This window comes from Ahaetulla prasina, chromosome 4, assembly GCF_028640845.1.
Source record: "Ahaetulla prasina isolate Xishuangbanna chromosome 4, ASM2864084v1, whole genome shotgun sequence".
Classification (NCBI taxonomy): Eukaryota; Metazoa; Chordata; class Lepidosauria; order Squamata; family Colubridae; genus Ahaetulla; species Ahaetulla prasina.
The window spans coordinates 101,299,747-101,315,831 of record NC_080542.1 but is presented as its reverse complement, the minus strand read 5'-3'; the positions used below and the strand labels follow the sequence as shown (position 1 = coordinate 101,315,831).

Below are 16,085 nucleotides of genomic sequence, written 5' to 3'. Positions count from 1 at the left end.
GAAATAAGGAGGAACTTTCTGACAATGAGAACAATGAAATAGCTTGTCTTTGAAAGTTGTGGGAGCTTCATCTCTTAGACTTTCAAGAAAAGATTGGACTGCCATTTGTAAGAAATGGTTTAGGGTCTCCTGCTTAGGTGGGAGGTTGGACTAGATGGCCTATAAGGTCCCTTCCAACTCTGTTAATCTATTAAAATATTCCTAAATACTACTTGCTTTAACATTTGATTAAAACTGATATCTTATTGCCTGGGCAACCAGTTGTAAGAACCGGTTAAATCAGTTTCATCAAGTCTTTTGGGAACTTTCAATGATTCAAAAAGAAGGAAAAGATAGTAAGGGGGAAAAAAGGATTTAAATACTGCTTCACTAGTTTGTTCTACTACTGTCTAAGTTTGTCATAGCTTTCCTCCTAAGGAGCAAATGTCTTTTTATTTCATGGTTGCAATACAATATGCATTGATTTTGGAGTCCAAGAAAATAAAATGTCACTGCTTCCATTTCTTCCTCTTCTATTTGCCAGGAAGTGACAATACTGGGTGCCATGTTCATTTTTTTAATGTTGAGTTTCAAGCCAACTTTTGCACTCTTCTCTTTCACTCTTATCAAGAGGCTCTTTAGTTCCTCTTCACTTTCTGCCATTAGAATGGTATCTTCTGTATATCTGATATTTCTCCCAGCAAAAAATACATTATTTTGCATAATGTATTCTGCATATAAATTAAATACCGTGTTTCCCCGAAAATAGGACATGTCCCAAAAATAAGACCAAGCCTGATTTTTGGGTGTGTGTAAATATATGCCCTCCTCCAAAAATAAGCCCACATGATGGGGTGGGTGTAGCCAGCACTGGAGTCAGCCCTTCCCCAGTCACCTCAGGGCTTCTCAGCCCCTTAATTGGATCAGCCGAGTCGCTCCGGCCACCATTCACAGCTGATTTGTGGGTACCGCTCTGGCCGGCGCCTCCAGCAAACACAGCCACTTTTGTCATTGATTGCGGCCACTTCTGCAACAGGAGGCCAAGTGATGTGCCCCATGTGCCTAGCGCCGGCCTTCCGAAGGGTACTGTAACAGCAGCTTTCTACAGTTTTTTTACCCTTATTTTGCACCAACCGTACTGGGCCACAGGGGTCGAAACGAAATTGTGGATAGATGCTGCTACCCTTTGGAAGGCCAGTGTGAGCTGCCAGTTTCCTGCTGCAGAAGTGGGTGCACTCGAGGAGCACTTTTCGGAGAGAAGGCAAAGGGGAAGTGATTGCTTGCAAACTCCCACCCTGCTCCCGCCTTGCTGCTGGGCGACTCCCGGCAGCCCCAGATGCCCAAAGCCCGCCCGGCTCCCTTTTCCACAGTGCCCGGCTCTTTATCAAGGGCAGTAGCAGGTGGGGCGGAGGAGAAATGAAACTCATGGAGCGAGACAGGGCTCGCTCCTCTTGCCGTCTCTTCTCCCCCTCTCACTGGCATGGCAGAGCTTTCTGCCCCTGCCCAAATTGGATGCAATTTGGGGGTGGCAGGTGGGGAGGGATGGGGCCAGGGAGACACGAGATGTGCGTCTTATCTGCCTTGCAGCTGTGGCATGTCTCATTGTTGTCTGCAGGCAAACACGTTGTAGGGTTAAAAAAAACCCTTGCAAGTTCAATCAAACTTCTTGAACTCGCGAGAAGTTTGATTTTACCCTAAAACGTGTTTGCCTGCAGACACCGGCGAGACACATGACAGAGCTACAAGGCAGGTAAGATGCACGGTTTGTGTTTCCCGGACCACACCCCTCCCCACCTGCCACCCCCAAATGCATCCAATTTGGGCAGGCAACAGGAAGCCCTGCCATGCCCAGTGAGAGGAGGAGAAGAAACGGCAAGAGGATCCCCATCATACTGCATGAGTCTTGCTTCTCCCCCGCCCTACCTGCTACCCCCCTCCACAAAGAGATGGCAGGGAAGGGCAGCAGCCAGGCTGCTGTTATGGTACCAATGAGGCACGTGGAGTCGTCTTACCTGCCTTGCAGCTCTGTTGTGTGTCTCGGCGTTGTTTGCAGGCAAACACATAAGGTAAAAAAAAACCTCATGAGTTCAATCAAACTTCTCAAACTCACGAGAAGTTTGGTTTTACCCTACAACGTGTTTGCCTGCAGAAAAAGGCAAGACACATGACAGAGCTGCAAGGCAGGTAAGACACGTGTCTTCAATCTCCGTAGCCCCTGGAGAGGGGTGAAGAGATGGCAAAAGGAGCAAGTCCCATCTCGCTCCACTTGTCTTGCTTCTTCCTTGCCCCACATGCCACCCCCTTTGACAAAGATCCGGGTGCTGTGGAAAAGGGACCTGAGTGGGCACAGACTTTGGGCATCTAGGGCTGCTGGGGGTTGCCCGGCAGAGAGGGGGGAATGGGGTGGGAGTTTGCAGGCGAGGAGAATGGATGGATGGAGGGGAGGTGGGTAAGTACCAAGAACATCGGAGAAATTCCCACCTTTGGTTGCCCAGCGAACAGCTGACACAATACAACAGCTGTGTTGTGCTGCCACAGCAGCGCAACACAGCAGCAGCCATGAGGTTGCCACACTCTCTGCCTCCTGCACCACCAAAATAATAAGACCCCCCCCCCCGATAATGAGGCCAAGCCCTTATTTTGGGGTTCAAAAAATACAACACTGGGTCTTATTTTCAGGGAAACACGGTAAATTGGGTGACAATATATAACATTGTTGTACTCCTTTCCTTATTTTGAACTAATCAATAATTCCATGTCTTGTTCTAACTGTTCTTTTTTGCATACAGGATTCTCAGGAGACAGATAAAGTGATCTGGTACTCCCATATCTTTAAGAATTTGCCCAGTTTATTGTGATCTGGACAGTCAAAGGCTTTAATGTAGAAATAGATGTTTTTGAAGCAAATGTTTTCTGGAACTTATTTGCTTTCTCCATAATCCAGCAAATGTTGGCAGTTTGATCTCGAATTTCTCTGTTTCTTTGAAACCCAGCTTTCTGGTAGCTCTTGATTCAGCTCTTCATATTGATGAAGTTTAGCTTGTAGGTTTTGAGCATGATCTTGTTATCATTTGAAATAAGTGCAATTTATGGTAAGAGAACCACCATCTTTATCTTAAAGCAAACATTCGTATATTTCTATCAGATAATTTGACAGTTACCAAAAATGACTTATTTTTTTAAGAAGCACCAAGTAGTACCATCAACTTCTCAAAATCAAATGAAAGTTATATGTAATATAATTTAAGAAAAATCTGCTACAAAAACACAGAAATTTTCATGCAAAATCTGTTTGATAATCTTTCCCAATCTTCCAGTATTTGTAAGTCCCATCATTAGTAGACCATAGAGACCACTCACTGAAATGTGGAAGGCAATAAATTAAGAAGTACATTAAGACAATCCTTAATTCTTAGGATAAAACATGTCATATCTGTGTTCTCCCCTATGTAGATGTGATTTACTTAAAACTGAATAAAATGGGAGAGGAAATGGGGTGAGGTGATGAGGATATGATATGATTATCTGCTTTCCTGATAAATAGCATTCGAGTATATGTATTTGGAAATAAAAAGAGAAAATATAGATTTATTACCAGCAATTCATGTTTGCATTTGCCATTCCAGTTAGAGCATTTACAAGACCAGGACCAGAAACAACAAGGCATACTCCAGGCCTAAAAACAAAAAGAAAAGCTGCTGAGCTTTTGATTGAAGCAAAAAATAACTTCAGAGGCATCATACACAAACATTTTTGAAGTATTAATTGGTATTAATACTAGTATTTTCACTTTTTTTATTTATTTATTTAAAGTATTTTAAACCTTTCTGCTCACAAAAGGGAAGGTCAAAACATTACAATACATAAACTAAATAGAAAAGAAGTAAGAAAACTGGATTGAAGGGCAAGTTACATGTTCATCTACAATGCTGTTTAAAATAGATTTAAATGTAAATGAAATCAGTTACAGTCAGAGGAGTACAAATGTTAAGCAAGTTCAGCATTTTTTCTTTTTTCTTTATCATGCACTTATCCTCAGTGATAGAAAACTGAAGTTGTGTTGGTGGGACTAATAGAAACACTGCTGCATAAACTACAAAAAACTTAGATGAACTCAAAATTCTGAAATACTATTATATCAAAGTCATAGAATCCAATGAGAATAATTTTTATAGTCATCTTACCGGGCTGTCAGATATCCCACAGCAGAAGCTGCATAAGAGGCCTACATTGAAAATGAAACATTAAAAAAAAGGAACAATAATTAAAATCTGAAAGGAAAGACACAGTACACCAAAACAATAGTTTTATATACCATTTGTAAGGCTCACAAAGCATTTGAAAGCATCAAAAGATTTGATGCAACTGTTTCAAGGGTCTTTCCAAATTGTCTCTGTGTTGCATAGAATTACTAACAGTTCTCTAGTGTCTACTAGGGAAGTGAAGCGGTTATGTGTGCAGAGATGACCTGGTTTAATTCTAATTCTCATACCAGCCGTTTCAGAGGCTGCAGTTGACTCAAAATTTCAATCAAGGTGCATGATAATGTTCTTTACAAAGAAACCCTTCAGGTGTTTTGCATAATCTATAAACCAAAAGCTTGCCTATTGATGAGGCTGCTATTCTGTATAGATAGAAGCTATGCATATTTGAGAATGGACATTAAAATCTGATTTCAGACCTCAGTTGCCTCTTTCTCACCACTGTCATTTTCAATCATTAGTCCTCCCACTGCAGCTATTCATTTATTCCATTTTACCTAATTGAAAGATCTCCCTCTCTTCTCTGCAGGATTATTTGGTATCTTTCCATTTCTTTCTTTAAACTTTTTTTTTTATTCTATTCAATAGTGTCCTATTTCCTGCAGTTTTCTTGGCAAGATGTTTCAGAAGTGTTTTTGCCATTTCCTCTTTCTTTAGGCTGAGAGAAGATGACTGGCCTAAGGTCATTGAATTGGCTTCATGCCCAAAGCAAACCCAGTCTCCCGATTTGTAGCCTAATATCCTAACTACTATGAATTGTGAGTGTAGAAAAAGAAAAACCTGTCTAAAGTCAGATCAGCTATTTTCTTATGTAATGCAACAATTGGCAGATAATTTCTATGCTGCCTTGTGATGTGCTGAGTAACACCAATGGAGAAAACCAATCTCCTTATTTATAATTAGTGGAACTTGCAAAAATCAGATCTTGCAAATCATTTTCTGGCAGTAATTTAGACGGAGACTGATACCGGATTCAAAAAAAAATATGTTGATATTACTTTATGCCAATTCAAAGATTGTGACAGCTTTTTAATTTGGCAGTGGGAACAAAAAAAAATTAACAAATGAACTCATCTTGAGGTTCATATTAATAACTTTAACTGAAAGTTTTTTAATGGGATATTTTCTATCCAAACAATATACAATTTAGATACAAAACCTGGTTCATAGGCTCCACACTGAAAATATTGTAATTATTACAATTAGTTAATTGTAATAAATAACTGTAATTATAATTACATATAGAAATTCATAAAAAATATAGAAAACAACTTCTTAAAAAGGATTTGACATCTTCCATATGTCCAGATTAAAGCAGTCTTTTCTAATCTAGTGCTCTCAAACTGCAATAACTAAAGAAGATGGAGTTAAAATCTTATATAGTTGCATGATACCAGGCTGGGGAAGCCCAGCCTACATTAATCTAACAGAATAAACCTGCTATTCTTCATGCTGAGAGTTGACGATGGTTGGATTAAAATGTAATTTGCTTTTGGGTTTTGGCCTACCTTAATAAACTACAATTATTTTATTATAAATCTTAATTAACTTTGCCATTTTGAAAGCTTGGAGTTACTTAGATCAGGCTGGAAATTAATATAGCAAAATAATCGGATACATCTGAATGTCTTTTACAGTATTTATGGTATCTTGATTTAAGTAGTATGTCTTTTAGGGAGAAGAAATGATTCCCCTTCCCACCCCGCCCTCAGAGAGGTCTTGCCATAATATACAAAAAACTTGTGAAAAAAAATTATACTTGAAAGGGCAAGAGACAGAATAGTAACATTCCTAGAACTGATGATTTCAGAAAGCATCATACAGAAGACAATATGGAACATAGCACAAGAGTTAAGTGGTTAAAATTGCTAATCAGATTTAACATGATGGCTGTGAGTGGCATGATGGGTGCGGGTACTATTTTTTATATAACATCTTTGAAAAATCAAAACACCAGAAGGTAATTTATGCGTTTCCTTCTATTTCTGAAAAAAAAAAAAACACATGCCAAGTAATGTAGAAAGAGTTAGATATCCAGAGTGGGTGTATTTTTGGCAAAACTGTTTGTACTTAACATGCTATGATGCCATGACAACACATTGTCAAACCAAGTAGCAAGTTAAAATGCTACATAAAACTTTGCAGATACCTGGAATGATTATTCTTATAATTATGTAATCATTTTTGCTGATTATAAAAGAAAAATGTGCCACTATTTGTATGTATAAATTTTGTTACTGATAAATTTCAGATATATTAATGCATGTCATTATACAGGTAATAGAGGGAAAATATCAGCAAATGCTTGCCCAAACTTCTCTTGTGCCACTTTTTCTCCAACCAATAATTTTAAAGCTCTTGGTAGAAAAAATACTGGTTCATCATCATTTTTTTCTTTATAAACAAATTATGAAACTTTAATTCTTGATAATAAATTTCAGTAATATAAAATGTCACTGGAAATTTGAAAAAGAAATGAATCCATGGTTTACATACCAAGAATAGTCAATATTAAGGAATGCTCTTCTGCTGCAGAATAATTTCTACAACTACTATTTAACATAACATAACATAACATAACATCAGAGTTGGAAGGGACCTTGGAGGCCTTCTAGTCCAACCCCCTGCCCAGGCAGGAAACCCTACACCATCTCAGTCAGATGGTTATCCAACATTTTCTTAAAAATTTCCAGTGTTGGAGCATTCACAACTTCTGAAGGCAAGTCGTTCCACTTATTAATTGTTCTAACTGTCAGGAAATTTCTCCTTAGTTCTAAGTTGCTTCTTTCTTTGACCAGTTTCCACCCATTGCTTCTTGTTCTACCCTCAGGTGCTTTGGTGAACAGCCTGACTCCCTCTTCTTTGTGGCAGCCCCTAAGATATTGGAACACAGCTATCATGTCTCTCCTAGTCCTTCTTTTTGTTAAACTAGACATACCCAGTTCCTGCAACCGTTCTTCATATGTTTTAGCCTCCAGTCCCCTAATCATATTTGTTGCTCTTCTCTGCACTCTTTCTAGAGTCTCAACATCTTTTTTACATTGTGGCGACCAAAACTGGATGCAATATTCCAAGTGTGGCCTTACCAAGGCATTATAAAGTGGCACTAACACTTCACGTGATCTTGATTCTATCCCTCTGTTTATGCAGCCCAGAACTGTTTAATCAAGCAAACAAAATAAAAGAGAAAAACTGCATGAGAGGGAATTCTATATCATTTATTTTTATATAATGAGAGAATATTAACTCAAATTCTGATTATTCAGGGCTTGACCAAGTGAGTGTGTTGAACTCTGCTTAAGGTGAAATCTATAGCAATCATGACATGTAAACAATCTTCATGCAAATCCTGCCCTTATATACTTGCATCATGAATTCTGATACAAATACAGAGGTTGCAGAATTTGTATAGTAATATCATGCAAAGGCCACAATTTCCCCTGACCCACTCTCCTCCCAGACAGTTGCCTGATCTTTCCTAGGATCTTAGAAAAAGGGAAAATATAACTTCTGACACTGCAAATAATTCACATTAATTCATAATTCTGCATAGCAAAGTACTATGTAATTAATTATTTTTCCTATTTTTGAAATATTATTCGATTATATTTCATAAAGCAATTCAAAAGCTCCGATAGTTTGTTGGGCACTTCCTTTGCCATTACCTTTATAAAGCATATTTTACACTTTTAATTTAACATGGAGTTTTTTCTTCTTGCATCTTTATATTTTGTTTCTTTCCTCAATAGCATGGTTACTTTCAATCATTTAATCTCTACTTAATTTTGCACTGTCCTATCGAGATTTAACTGATTTTTATTCTACTTTATTTTTGTTTGAATCAAGATGAATAAAGTACTTGCATATTGTGTCTGTTTTCCTTATGCCACAACCCTGTGAAATACACTAGACTACCATTCCACTAATTCCAGAGAAGACTTTGGGGAAAAACCACGTTTGTTAAAGACAAAAACATGTAGAAATTACCATCTTTCTGTGGCAATTAAGCAATAAATAAATAAAAGTGTTTGCATCTGTGCTGTCAGTATCTGTCAGATTATTTAACAGTAAAATGAGCTTTTAGCAAGCAGACATTAATTAACCGAAGAAATACTTACAGCTTGTTCATTGCGCATTCCTATATATTTAATTCCACTTGCTTGTGCAGCAATTGCTACTTCTGTTATAGGAACACCAACAATGCCAAACATATATTCAATTTCCTGAAATAAATAAATATTTTATTTTAATGCATCTGTTTAATTTAACCAACTATCTTTAATGTCTCATCCCTATCCCGATTTGGAATTTTATATAATCTGACAATATCAAGAGCAAAGTGAGGCTGGCTTTATGCACAGTGCAAAATTAGAATGTGTATAAGCTATTCCAAGTGAAACTGCCTTTTGCAACTGACTGTGATTTTGCCAACATCCATGGTGTTCAAATGGTGTTCCAGTCATTTTGGATTCAAGAAGCTTATTACTATTGGAACTACCATTGCATTGTTGGGGTTTTTTGCCAGTCTTTTTTTCTTCTATTCTACTGTGTCCATGTACTGTTATGTCCACTATCCAGACTTTTATTCTTATTGGCATATTACAATTCTTGGCTTTTTAATAATGTTAATTACATTATGAGATATATCCTATTAATCACAAAATGAGTCTGAAATTCAAAAGAACCCATTTTCCCACAATGCTCCTTTCTTGCATCTATTTTTCTAAGTACTATTTATTTTCGATTGACCATAAAATCTATATGGTCAAACGTATCCATAAAAACGTATGGATTCTGTTCAGTGTTAGGCTCAACATCCTAGACTCTAGGACCTAGAGTTAAGATAGAAATAAATAAATCAATGGTGGTTAGTTTATTTTAAAGTAAACAGAATTTTCTTTGTCTACAAATCAGTTCACCACTGCAGAATTAAGTAGAAAAAAAACCCACCAGAACCTAAACTGAAAATGTATGTAAGGCTTTGAATAGAATTTGCTTCTAAGCAAATTCAAAGGTTCCCACTGTGAGTAACTTATTTATAATAGTCACCAGGTGAGTATTCCATAAATATTTACACTTAAAATAATAAACATTTAGAGCTTTCTAGAATAGGTGCAGGTGAATATCACGCAATTTTCTTGCAAATTCTTATAATCACCAAATATATGACTCCTGCCTTGGCAGATGTATCACAAAAGTTTATGTCAGGGATCTCCAAACGTGGCAACTTTAAGACTTGTGGACTTCAACTCCCAGAATTCTGGAGACCCCTGGTTTATGTGAATGTTTTAAAGCGAATCTTCTATATCTGTTTCTTGCCATTTAATTGAGATTAATAGCACTACGTCCTGATTCGCACAAGAAACATAATACGTTTTCTTTGTATTGATCCTGTACAGTGTGTGAATATACTCCAGTGTGACTTATTCAATAAACCGTTGTTAAACAAAACCCGTCAGAGGCAATCTCTTTTTAAATTTCACGAGCCAGAAGTTTTGTCCGTGCAGGGGAAGAGTACAGCAGCGGCCCACCGATCGCTTTGTCCGCCTCTTGGAATTGATTCCACAACTCAGCACCCCTCGGCACTTCGAAATGGTCTTTCCCATTCCCCTGTTCAGGGTGAAGCCATACTCGGGAGTCACCCAGCGCTCTTACTTGTGTCTTTAGGGACTCCGCGATGAGCTGAGCCCCGCTGACAACTTCATCCTCCTCCATCCGTACCAGACTTTTCGAGGCCATTTTCCCGGCAATGGATACAGAGGCAAGGACGATAGCCCCGCCATTTATGCTCAGGTACGTTTCTCTCGACCAATGGGAAAAACCTAGTCTAGGGCTTGGAAAAAAAGCCAGCCATTGAAGAACTGGTGGGCGTGGTTTTATATGGATTCTTGTGAAACAGCGCAGCTCAAGGAATGTCAAGCAGCTCCCTCTGAATTTGATGGCTGGTCACGTGACAAGAGGACGTGTCAGATACCGCTTTCTGATTGGCCGGCTTGTGCCAACCCGCTTCCCTTCATTATTTGCCAATCTGTTGGGAAAGAAGAGGAGGAGGAGGAGGAGGTGTTGATCCAAAGTTTTTTAGTTCGGAGGTCTGTGGAAGAAACCAAAATCAACAATTGTGTAATGCAGTGTGCTTGAAATATGTTGCAGTAAAGAAGGCGTACATCCCAATGAAAATGTGTTTTCTGACTTTCTTAAGCACTACAGCACTGAACCAAATCTATTAACTTGACTTATTTTTATGATTTTGCACAATCCTAGATGATAAATTGACTCAACCCATTGGCTGCTAAAGCTTGGTGCCAGTCCGTGTATGAGAACAGCCTATATCTCTAAATTCTCTATCCTATCTGGATTTCTATTGGGATAGGATAGAATAGAATAGAATAGAATAGAATAGAATAGAATAGAATAGAATAGAATTTTTTATTGGCCAAGTGTGATTGGACACACAAGGAATTTGTCTTGGTGCATATGGTCTCAGTGTACATAAAAGAAAAGATACGTTCATCAAGGTACAACATTTACAACAATATAAATCATAAGGATTGCCAGCAACAAAGTTACAGTCATACAGTCATAAGTGGAAAGAGATTGGTGATGGGAACTATGAGAAGATTAATAGCAGTGCAGATTTAGTAAATAGTTTGACAGTGTTGAGGGAATTATTTGTTTAGCAGAGTGATGGCCTTCGGGAAAAAACTGTTCTTGTGTCTAGTTGTTCTAGTGTGCAGTGCTCTATAACATCGTTTTGAGGATAGGAGTTGAGAATTACCAAATCCGTAAATAAACTATCCTGAAATCCTGAATTTAAAGAATATTTTAAGAAACAGATGAATGTAAAATTAGGGGTTAAAATCTGAATAACAGGTATTGCATACTCTCTTTGTATCATATCTAAGAAATTCAGAATAACATATATTCAACACATTTCAGAGGAACAGATATTTACTTAATTTATTATTTCATTTTAAGGACATCCATCTCCATAGCAACTTTATACAGCTTACATATTTTTTAAAAAAAGACAAATATATCAAGAAAAAAAGAAATTTCCAAGGCCTGAAGAACAAGCAGGTTTTTAGCAGTTTGCAGAGTCAAAAGGGTGGGAGCAAATATGGATTGGGGGGGGGGGGTTATCCATGTGGTGAGTTTGACAGTTTCTTAGAAATTAGGTATCTCTCCCGTCTACGCCAGTGATTTATAATCCCCAGTCAGAATCCTTGTAGAATAGAATAGAATAGAATTTTTTATTGGCCAAGTGTGATTGGACGCAAAGGAATTTGTCTTGGTGCATATGCTCTCATGTACATAAAAGAAAATATACTTTCATCAAGGTACAACACTTACAACACTTAATGATGGTCATAGGGTACAAATTTAACACTTAATGATACAGCACAATGATAATCATAGGGTACAAATAAGCAATCAGGAAACAATATCAATAAAAATCATAAGGATTACCAGCAACAAAGTTACAATCATACAGTCATAAGTGGAAGGAGATGGTTGATGGAAACGATGAGAAGATTAATAGTGCAGATTTAGTAAATAGTTTGACAGAGTTGAGGGAATTATTTGTTTAGCAGAGTGATGGCATTCAGGAAAAAACTGTTCTTGTGTCTAGTTGTTCTGGTGTGAAGTGCTCTATAGCGTCGTTTTGAGGATAGGAGTTGAAACAGTTTATGTCCAGGATGTGAGGATCTGTAAATATTTTCATGGCCCTCTTCTTGATTCGTGCACTATACAGGTCCTCAATGGAAGGCAGGTTGGTAGCAATTATTTTTTCTGCAGTTCTAATTATCCTCTGAAGTCTGTGTCTAGTCTTATTGGGTTGCAACCAAATCAGACAGTTATAGAGGTGACAGACTCAATAATTCCTCTGTAGAACTGGATCAGTAGCTCCTTGGGCAGTTTGAGCTTTCTGAGTTGGCGCAGAAAGAATGTTCTTTGTTGTCCTTTTTTGATGACGTTTTTGATGTTAGTTGTCCATTTTAGATCTTGCGATATGGTAGAACCTAGAAATTAGAAGGTTTCTACTGTTGTACTGTGTTGTCTAGTATTGTGAGAGGTGAAAGTATGGAAGGGTTTCTCCTAAAGTCTACCACCATTTCTATGGTTTTAAGTGTGTTCAGTTCCAGATTGTTTCGGTTACACCACAAGGCTAGTCGTTCAACCTCCCGTCTGTATGCAGATTCATTATTGTCTCGGATGAGACCGATCATTGTTGTGTCATCTGCAAACTTCAGAAGTTTAACAGACGGATCATTGGAGATGCAGTCATTGGTATACAGAGAGAAGAGTAGTGGGGAGAGCACACAGCCTTGGGGGGCCCCTGTGCTAATTGTACAGGTATTTGATGTGATTTTGCTTAGCTTCACCTACTGCTTCCTGTTTGTTAGGAAGCTTGTGATCCATTTACAAGTCTGTTCAGGTACCTGTAGCTGGTTTAGCTTAGTTAGAAGAGTGTCTGAGATGATGGTATTGAATGCTGAACTAAAATCTACAAAGAGGACCCTTGCATAGGCCTTTGGAGATTCAAGATGTTGTAGGATGTAGTGCAGAGCCATATTAACAGCATCATCTGTTGATCTATTTGCTTGGTATGCAAATTGCAAGGGGTCTAACCAGTGGTGGGATTCAATTTTTTTAACAACCGGTTCTGTGGGCGTGGCTTATTTTGGGGTGTGGCTAGCTGGTCATGTGACTGGGTGGGCGTGGCTGGCTGATCATGTGATTGGGTGGCGTGGCTGGCTGGTCATCTGACTGGGTGGGTGTGGCTGGCTGGTCATGTGACCGGGTGGCCATGGCTATGGGCATAGAAACTACTCAGAGGGCTAAAAAAAGTCATTTCTGACCAGTCCTCGCACTTTTGATCAGTCCTCACACTTTTTTTTTTAATTCAAAAAGTTTTACAAATAATTTTTTTCCCCCTTTCCCCCCAACCCCTCTACCTTCACAAGCCCCCTCCCCCCTCCCCCCCTGACTTCCTGGAACAAGCACAAGGTATAGTTAAAAATAAAACAAACATATTTTCCCCAAAACTATTATACCAATTTTCCCTCTCTAGCTCTACTTCCTCCTTACATAACCAAAATCCTTCAAAAAATTAACAATAAACAGTAATAAAATATATAGATCAATAGAACAAATTAATCCTAAAGTATTTAAAACCAGCTAAAGCATAAAAATCCAATCCAATTCAGAGAATATCTCCCTTATAGCTTCTATAACCATATAATTTCCCCCCCAAGTCTTTCTTACATAAGATCTTTCGAGAATATTCTATTTAAAATTCAATACAACAGATTATAAAATTTCAATACAGGGAAATTACAATATTTATTCAACTTTAGTCCTTCCTCGTCAAAATCCAGTATAAATCCAAATATCTAGTCTTTTATGATAGTTATAAAACATATAATCAACCCATTTCTTCCAGATCTTCCTCACGTATTGTCTTTCAGGAACGCTAATATCTTTTTCTGTTAATATTTCAAAAAAAAAAATCTTTCAAGGATGATACTTTTGTCTCTTGCCATTTTTTTTGATGCATTAGTCTCTGTCTTTCCTTCATTACTCCTTTTGAAAAGTCAGTCACAATATTTCCTAATAGTTCCTTATGTCCAAGAATCCACGAGTTACTGCTGTATATTCCCTCAATCCAAAAAGAGAACTCTTGGAAAGCATTAACCCTGTGAATTTTTCCATTTCGGGAGACAGCCTCCTGTAGCACAAATTCTGGCATTTCATCCAAACTTTTTAAAAAAGGCTTCTTTACATCAACTTGTTTATTCAGGATCCTATCTTCATATTTATCCACTTTTGTTATCTCCTTCATTCCATATTCCAAGTCCTGATTACATTGGTTAATTTCCTCCAAACTCTTATCCAAATTCCCAATTCGTATTTTTGAGTAATTAAATACATTCTTTCTGTATAATCCTGTATAAAGTCACGAATCCATTCTTCTGAAAAAACCTTCATGGCAAAGTTCTTGCTGAAAATCCCCTTATAAAATACTTAAACAAACTAAAATAATCCAACAATCCACAGTCCAGTACAATAAGATAAAATCTCCATTCAGTTTCACTTTCTCAACAAGTAAACGCCATTTTATTTCATTGTGTTGATTGTAGATGAGAGAAATTTTTTTAAAAAAAAAATAGAAGTCAGATTTAATACTTGCAAATTAAATGACTGATCTCCTGTGTTTATTCCGTCTGCTTATAAATATCCATAACAATCACTTGAAGCAGAAGTGGTCGCTCTCTTCTCTGTCTGCAGAAGCAGAGACATGCTGGGGCTGGAGCTGTGCAGAAGGATTTCCAGGGAACTTTCCCTTTCGAGTTCCCCAAACGGGGCCTCTAGAGAGAGCTCTACCTTTCCTTCTTCTTGCTCTTTCCCTTCCCCTTACCGGGGAAGGTACTTTCAGCCGCTGTTTTCGCCGGCTTTTACAGAATCCCAGCGCGGGCGCCCTTAGGGCGTCCTTCGGAGAGAGCGGAGCCACCAGAAGTCAGTCCTCACACTTTTGACCGGTCCTCACACTTATGACCATCCTCACATTAATGCCCATTGCAGCATTTTTAGCAACCATGTCACTCATTTCACAACTACTTCTCTTCACCACGGTTACAAGATAGGGCGCAAAATGTAAAATGTGAGGACAGTTGTAGGTGTGAGGACCGGTCAAAAGTGTGAGGACAGGTCAAAAATAACTTTTTCAGCCCTCTGAGTAGTCCCTATGCACAAAATGCTGCAAACAGGCATAAATGATGATCGGTCATAAGTGTGAGGACTGGTCAAAAGTGTGAGAACCTGTCAGAAATCACTTTTTTCAGCCCTCTGGGTAGTCCTTATATGCAAGGGACTACTCAGAGGGCTGAAAAAGTTATTTTTGACTTGTCCTTGCACTTTTGACCAGTCCTCGCACTTATGACTGTCCTCACATTTTACATTTTGCACCCTATCTTGTAACCGTGGTGAAGAGAAGCAGTGTGAAATGAATGACACGGTTAAGAATGCTGCAACAGGCATAAATGTGAAGATGGTCATAAATGCATGGTCTGTTCAAAGGTGTCAGAACCTATCAGAAATCACTTTTTTCAGCCCTCTCAGTAGTCCCTATGCACATAGGGACTACCCAGAGGACTGAAAAAAGTGATTTCTGACAGGTTCTCACACTTTTGACCAGCCCTCACACTTATGACCGGTCATCATTTATGCCTGTTGCAGCATTTTTAATAGCCATGTGACTCATGTCACAACTGTAGTGCTTCATGTGACCGGGTGGGCGTGGCCAGGTGGTCATGTAACATTCTTTGCCCTAATGACAGTTTGCTGCAATGTTCATAAGTGTGAAAAATGGTCATAAGTCACTTTTTCAGTGCCATGCTTATTAAACCAATTACCAGAACAAATCTATTCTCCCTCCCTCTTTCTCTCCATCTTTCTCGCCCCCTTTCTCTCCTTCATCTTTCTCCCTCCTCTTTCTCTCAATCTTTCTCTCCTTAATCTCTCCTTCTCCCTCCTTCTCTTTCTCTCCATCTTTCTCCCCACTTCTCTCCTTCATCTTTCTCCCCCTTCTATCCTTCATCTCTCTTTCTCTCCCTCATCATTTTCTGCCCCCCTCTTTCTCTCCATCATTCTTTCTCCAAATGGGGTAGGGTAGGCTGACCCTGCCCTGGTATTCTAACATTTCTTGCCTGAGAATTTCCTGTATATGAATCCTGTTGTGGAGTCTCATAAAATGACACTGTTTTCTCAACTGTTATCATACTATTTATTTATTTATTGTTTTATTTATTTATTGATCACATTTGTATACCACCCTATCTCCCG

General features: G+C 38.4%; 2 protein-coding genes across 4 annotated transcripts in view; one reads left to right on the top strand and one right to left on the bottom strand.

Moving 5' to 3' along the window:
- Positions 1-10,028, bottom strand: part of HACL1 (2-hydroxyacyl-CoA lyase 1) — a 27,610-nt gene extending 17,582 nt beyond the window's left edge. For both annotated transcript variants that reach the window (XM_058179843.1, XM_058179845.1), the window contains exons 1-4: positions 9,897-10,028; positions 8,360-8,464; positions 4,164-4,204; positions 3,575-3,655 (exon numbers count right to left, since the gene is read on the bottom strand). In XM_058179843.1, coding sequence (XP_058035826.1) covers positions 3,575-3,655; positions 4,164-4,204; positions 8,360-8,464; positions 9,897-9,980 — 311 coding nt within the window. In that variant the 5' untranslated portion in view covers positions 9,981-10,028. The remainder of the gene's footprint in view (positions 1-3,574; positions 3,656-4,163; positions 4,205-8,359; positions 8,465-9,896) is intronic.
- Positions 9,897-16,085, top strand: part of BTD (biotinidase) — a 23,117-nt gene continuing 16,928 nt past the window's right edge. Inside the window, exon 1 of one of the 2 annotated variants that reach the window (XM_058179846.1) lies at positions 9,897-10,034. In XM_058179846.1, the coding sequence (XP_058035829.1) occupies positions 9,991-10,034 (44 nt within the window). In that variant the 5' untranslated portion in view covers positions 9,897-9,990. The remainder of the gene's footprint in view (positions 10,035-16,085) is intronic. The other variant, XM_058179847.1, reaches the window with a different exon arrangement.